We start from the raw sequence: 6,445 nt of genomic DNA, 5'->3' as shown, positions 1-6,445 counted from the left end.
AGAGAGAGAGAGAGAGAGAGAGAGAGAGAGAGAGATTGAAGTTGTTTGAAAGAATTCTAATATATATTTTTACGGATGAATTGTATAGGTATGGATGGATGGATTCGAATTTGGTTTTATGAAACTATAGATCAAGCAAATTTCCAAACCGGAGAACGTTTTCTAGAGATTCAACCTATTTATGAATATCACATCAGTGAAGACGGTGCAACTAATAGTTCAATGTTAATGTGTATGTGTAAACAAGAACCAGACACTCCAGAAAGTACATTTTGGTATGCCCAAGTAAGTAATAAATGTCTATAATTATGTATATTAAGAATATTCAGATATATCTCACAATCAGAGTGATAGCAAATTTAATGTAAAATAAATTTAAAAAAGAAGATTAAAGGAATATTTATGGAGTTTTAACAATAATACCTGTTCTACTCAAGGATGGAAATGGTGGAATTTGGCTAATAGACTTACATACCTTAAAAGCAGAACTACCGCGAAAAATATTTACATGCCACGCGGGAGCTGTTGCCGACATGGATGCTGCAACGTGGGGTCCCTTTATAGCTACACTTAGTAAAGCTGGACAGCTGCATATTTATAATTATCTAGAAAAAAAGTTAATTGTAACGCATAAATTTAACGACATTGGCAGTCAACTTGTCTGGTTTCCATGCCAGGTAAGTTGGCATTATAAATTTATTTACTTGTTTTCCATTAGACATTCTTTTAATATGATAAATTGTAACATATATTAATGCAATTAACATAAGAATTTATGTTAGTTTTTTGATATTTTATTATATAACTATAATCCCGTAAAAAAATTTATCTTCTACGCATTTAAATATTTTCATATAAAAAATGATAACTTATAAAATTATTCTTATTTATTCGCAAGATTGAAGCAACAGGATCGACACTTGCTTGTGCTTTCGGAAGTGGCGTTATTCGTATAATTGCTGTCGCGATATCAGTGGCTGATGCTGCTGACAATATAAAGGGAGATTATGTTAGGTTGATTCAAGTTATAAAACCGCACAAAATGACAATAACCGCAATGTCTCTAAATCCATCATACAGGTACGAAAAGTATTATTTTAACGAGCGTTATCTTTTATTATTTTGCATTAATACGTGCAAAGAACAGTTTTGCTGAAGTATACAAAAATTAAGTTAGATATAGATCTGAAAATAATTATGTTAGACCATTAAAGTAATTATGTGAAACGCTTAAACATGATAATAGTCCCGCAAAAAGTTTTAACATTTTATGAATCAGCATGAGCAGCCAATATAAGTATATAATATGGATAAACTTCCGAAAATGTCACACGTCTAATTGCCGTTTTGATGGAATTTTAGCGAAAATACTTGAAATGTCAAATAAATGTCCTTAAATTTCCGTCAAAAAAAAGTTTAATGTCAAAAATGAAATCTTATGAGAAAACAATGCGTGAATATAATTTTACCTCCCCCCCCCCTCCCTATGAGATATATAGTATATAGGGAGAATAGTTTAATTTGGAAATAAATTTAATAACATGAGTCGCTTTATTATTGAATTTGTATTTTTATTTTTATGAGCCATAATCTATGTTCAATAAAAAATATGCGCAAAGGATCGTCACAGATATAGTTATAAGAATAATTTCTATATAAAAATATTTTAGCCTACTGGTGACTGGTAGTGAAGATTCAACCGTGTTTAATTTCATTATTAAAATCACCAAAAATTTTCCTGTCATTACGCCAATAGGCTTCATTAAAGTACCTTCAGGAGTCACATGTCTCACGTGGAAACCGCAATGTGTAAATAATATGCTACAATTTACACCGAATTATCCATAATCACTCTTAATTTTATTTCATTTTACAGAAATTAAATTTTACAGGAAACAACATTATTAATTGGATGTTCACATGGCGATTGCGTAGAAGTTACATTACCAAGCATCCCTCAATCGTACACTACCGCTTCGTACAAACTCATTCAATGTCAATCAAAAGCATTTAAATTCCATTCTGTAAAATCTGCTATTCGAAGAGAATTAATACGCCTACGTCGAGAGGAAGAGAAGAAAGCGAGAATAGCGAAAAAACGTGAAGAAGTAGAGCGATTAATAGCCGAAAGTCCCGGATTAGAAATTAATGAAGAGGCATTTCTCGGTTATTACATTACGTATTATCTTATCTCTCTGAAATAATAATGTATTATTCGAATTTTATCGTTTAGTTTAAAATGACGGATATAAAATCAATAAAATTAAAGTAAAAGTTAAATATTTTTTTTCAACAGATACGGAAGAAGAAGAGCCATTGCCAGAACTTTACATACCAAAAATACCAAACAAGGTATTGATAGCACAATACATTAATCGTAATACAATTTGGTTGTCAATGGCAGGCTTTGACGCGGGATATATGTACGAATATCCAAGTCCAGAAACTGTTGAAGTTATTGGGAAAGAGCCTGTTAAAAGTACTGTAATATACGACGCAGACGACACAGAAATACGCAGCTGTCTCTTTTAGTAAGCGCAAATAAAATAATTAATTCTTACGCATATATCGTGCAAAAAGTAATTCATACAACGTATTCATTGTTCATTCATTTTAATTATCGCTAGTAAGAAAAGGAAGTACTTGTTTCTGGGAATGGAGCACGGAGAAGTACGGATTTGTAGATGGAAATCCGAAAATTATACAGATCTCTCAGATTACTGGATACTTCCAATGCATGATAATTATAACGGCTACATTCCAAAAATGGTTCTCAGTCGTGACCAAAAAATGTTATTTACGTGTGGATACGACGGGAATTTATTCTCTTACGAGATACATGATGACACGCCATTCGAGGAAATTGAATTTGAAAAAACCAAAGGAACGTTATCCTTGGTATATGTTTAAATTTTTATTAATCATATTTTGAAACATTGTTAATTGAAAGTTATAGCGTAGTACTGATTTATATAGTTGTCTCTTGCGAATGTATGATTTGATAAATTCTTGTTATAATACAGCCATATGCTAATGTTGAAGACATCGAAGAAATTGATTATGCAAGTCTGGAAGAGACGATTCAGCAAGCCGAATATGATAGAATTGCGACTGCAGCAAGGCAGAGTAAACAACAGACTTTGGAGATATTACTCAAATTGAGTGAAGAATATAGCAAGATTGTGGAAAGGTTTCGACGATGCCAAATATATAGAGTAAAGTGATACAATTCATCTGAACGAAATAATATTTAAACGCAATTGCCAGGGTTCAAATTTGGTTGTTCCCTGTTTGATAATAAAAAAAAATTGAAAGGTACCCTTTGGTACCCTTTCACACAATGCGATCAGAATCTCGAAATTGGATTCAAATATATCTTAATTCGTTCAGAATTGTACCACTTAATTTATTCTACAGAGTTTTCAAGATGTAATTGTTATGTAACATTAAGTAAGAAGTTGTATCAGCATATTTTTTTACACATTAGGAATAACGCACTGCCAAAATCTCATCAACTAATTTACAAAGAATTAGAACTAGATTCTAGAATTACAGCCGATTTAAACAAAGAGTTAGACGCGGAAATGGCTGCAGTACGCGAGAAATTGGCGTTTAGAGTGGAGAAAAGCGAGCTTGGAATGCAAAAACTTTTAGAACACTTTGTTCAACCCATTACATGTTTACCATTCGTTGTCTGCAAAATATCGTAAGTGAAAATTAGCCTTAAAAAATGTAAACGCAAATGATATAGTATCTTTACTGATACAGAAAACCAGACGACATGATATATTCCTTACGTCAACGCATTTTGGACATTGATGCTACTTTGCTGCGTACCGATACGATAAAACTCATAAAAGTGTCCGAAGAAGAAGCCAATGGAAATAGGTATAATTCACGTTAGAATAAATATTTATTATAAACGATTCATTTGTCTAAAATGTATAATGTTTATCTATTATATGAGTAGTGATGTAACGGACGATGAAATGGAATATTACGAGGAGAAGCAACGAGAAGAAGATAAAGCGGAAACGAAAGAAGAAATTGAGGTGGCAGAAACAAAACCAATCGCAGATTTTTTAAAGGGCATAAATTACGAAGGGATGGATAGCAGTCTAGGAATTCAATTAAATCAAATGTTACGTAAATATACCTTGAGAAAGACGAAACTGGAAGAACGCGAAAAAGAAGTTAGTACAACTTATTGTCTTATTGTTAGACATTAATATAAAATCAAGTTTCTGTTATTATTATTGCAATTTAATCATGGATTTGTTTTATATTCAGTGGAAAGTTATATATAATGAAAAACCGGATGTATCTGTTCATTATATGCAAGATGTACTCGCTATAGAAGAAACAAAAAGAACTATCGGTGATTATAAATTAAAAACGTCGTCAGCTTTCAACTTGCTATCGGAAGAACGAGATACTCTCTTTTCGAAATATAAGGAGCTGCTAAATTGCCGAAAAAAGGTTTCCGTATCGATAAATTTAAAAAATATTTTAAATTTACGTTACATGTGCTTTTAATTATATATGATTGATTATTTTCTATACCAGAAATTTTATCATTTACAAAAAGCTTTTGATGATATCTGCAGCTTTACTATCAGCAAGAAGCCTTTAACACGAGACTGAAAGCTGTGAGAGCAGAAAAGGAACACTTGCACGCAGAAGTTCTACAATTAATAAAATCCCTCAAAAAGATTCATGCCGAGATACCATTGAAAAGTGCGAAACCTTTGCCAGTTATACCTACATTAAATATTAATATAGAATTTCCCGAGAGAAAAATAATGGTGCGTATTAATACATTTTATTGACAAAATAAGACAAATATAAGTGATTTTAAATGAGCTCCCGAGAATGTCAAATATAATAGCTCTCATAGGTTTTTATTGTACTATGTATTTGACAATTATAAATATTCATATAAATATAAATATTTAAGTTATATCGTATAAGAATATGCTTTAACTTTATCACATATTTAGATTGGAGAATATATATTGAAGGCAGACAGACAAAGACGGACAACAATTTTGCCAGAGCAGATGCCTGTTTGTCCAGATGAAGAATATGAAGTGTTACTTCTAGATGAGAAATTTTCAGAATATGCGAGAATTTTTGTCGGACTGCCCGGTAAAAAAAAGTCTATATATAATCATATATAAATATATATAAAGTGTTTAAAAAATCCCGGAACAGTATATATAATTAATTGCATATTGCAAATTGCATAATTGTTTTAAAGGCTATCTGTTTACACAAGTCAATTCATTTTATCATTTGATTGCAGAAAAAAAAATAAAAGTAGAACCCATTGTCCAAGATAATATGAAGTTACTTCATTTGAGCGATGCTACCGAAAGTCCGTGGGAACGTGAAATGAAATCTGCTCGTACACTACGCAAAATATACGAACAAGATTGCATATTAAGATATGTACAAACCAATTGCGAAAATTTAGACAAGAAGTTAAATAAATTAGAACACGATAGATTGGACATTGTTGCCGACAATGTCAATCTTAATTTATTTTTATTGACGCTCCGTCAGGAATACATTATCTTAAAAGAGTACGAGACAATGGAAAATGTATTGCATGATCAAGTTAATCGTAGATCAGAAGAGGTCGCAGCAGTGAGGCAAAAAGTTTGTTATAATTGTATTTTACCCAATTTTTTTATTCAATAACAATCGTATGTAAGAAAAGACATAACGCACAACAATTGATATTTTTAGATACAGACAGCAACCGACAAAGTTGACATTAAAACCAAGGAAATTACGAAATTACGTAATCAGATTAAAGATATTTTTTCCGAGTACATGCGTAGAATAAATGATAACAAGTTTCGTAATTTTCTATGCAGAATATTCAAGAAGAAATATAAAGAAGTGAAGGAAGATGATGGTAATAAGAATATTTTAAGAAGAAGCAGTACCCAATTGTATAAATTTGAAAAAAAATTATCGCTATTGACATATAATTGAAGTGTATTAATGGTTAGCATGGTCTACTTTTAGAGACTACTACGACGACTGAAACGGATTCAGATGAAACGAACGGTATCGATAACGGAGAATCCGAGTTAATTTATCTCGATGAAAACATATGTCCGCCAGGATGTGATAAAATACTATACGATTTGGCATTTTCAATGAGAGAAAAACGATACACATGGGAACATCAAATCAGAGATGCGCAACGAACTGTGGAAACCCTTCATAAGGAAATTCAAATTCATATGAAGAAACTAAAAATTATAGAGAGTGGTTTAAAAAAAAACGAGGATGATTTAAAAATGTTTATGGTATTATATATTTAATGTGTACATTAATAAGATGTTTTCACCAATCTCTGATGAAAAATCTTATATCTTATAATATTTTTAGGTATTTTTCGTATTTTAAATTTATGAAAATTTCTAAAAAA

At 31.2% G+C, this 6,445-nt stretch overlaps 1 protein-coding gene across 1 annotated transcript in view; it reads left to right on the top strand.

The window, feature by feature from the left end:
- Window positions 1–88: 88 nt before the first annotated feature.
- LOC105457204 overlaps window positions 89–6,445 on the top strand; it is a gene marked incomplete at its 5' end in the record, with an annotated part of 7,935 nt that continues 1,578 nt past the window's right edge. The window contains 17 exons of the mRNA XM_011701727.1: window positions 89–285; window positions 438–677; window positions 899–1,080; window positions 1,671–1,809; window positions 1,893–2,166; window positions 2,297–2,531; window positions 2,628–2,898; window positions 3,024–3,190; window positions 3,488–3,706; window positions 3,769–3,888; window positions 3,971–4,193; window positions 4,291–4,479; window positions 4,608–4,805; window positions 5,001–5,148; window positions 5,306–5,661; window positions 5,752–5,923; window positions 6,037–6,323. Coding sequence (XP_011700029.1) covers window positions 89–285; window positions 438–677; window positions 899–1,080; window positions 1,671–1,809; window positions 1,893–2,166; window positions 2,297–2,531; window positions 2,628–2,898; window positions 3,024–3,190; window positions 3,488–3,706; window positions 3,769–3,888; window positions 3,971–4,193; window positions 4,291–4,479; window positions 4,608–4,805; window positions 5,001–5,148; window positions 5,306–5,661; window positions 5,752–5,923; window positions 6,037–6,323 — 3,617 coding nt within the window. The remainder of the gene's footprint in view (window positions 286–437; window positions 678–898; window positions 1,081–1,670; window positions 1,810–1,892; window positions 2,167–2,296; window positions 2,532–2,627; window positions 2,899–3,023; window positions 3,191–3,487; window positions 3,707–3,768; window positions 3,889–3,970; window positions 4,194–4,290; window positions 4,480–4,607; window positions 4,806–5,000; window positions 5,149–5,305; window positions 5,662–5,751; window positions 5,924–6,036; window positions 6,324–6,445) is intronic.

Source organism: Wasmannia auropunctata, unplaced genomic scaffold (genome assembly GCF_000956235.1).
Source record: "Wasmannia auropunctata unplaced genomic scaffold, wasmannia.A_1.0 LD335343.1, whole genome shotgun sequence".
Lineage (NCBI taxonomy): Eukaryota > Metazoa > Arthropoda > Insecta > Hymenoptera > Formicidae > Wasmannia > Wasmannia auropunctata.
This window is presented reverse-complemented; position numbering and strand designations above follow the sequence as displayed.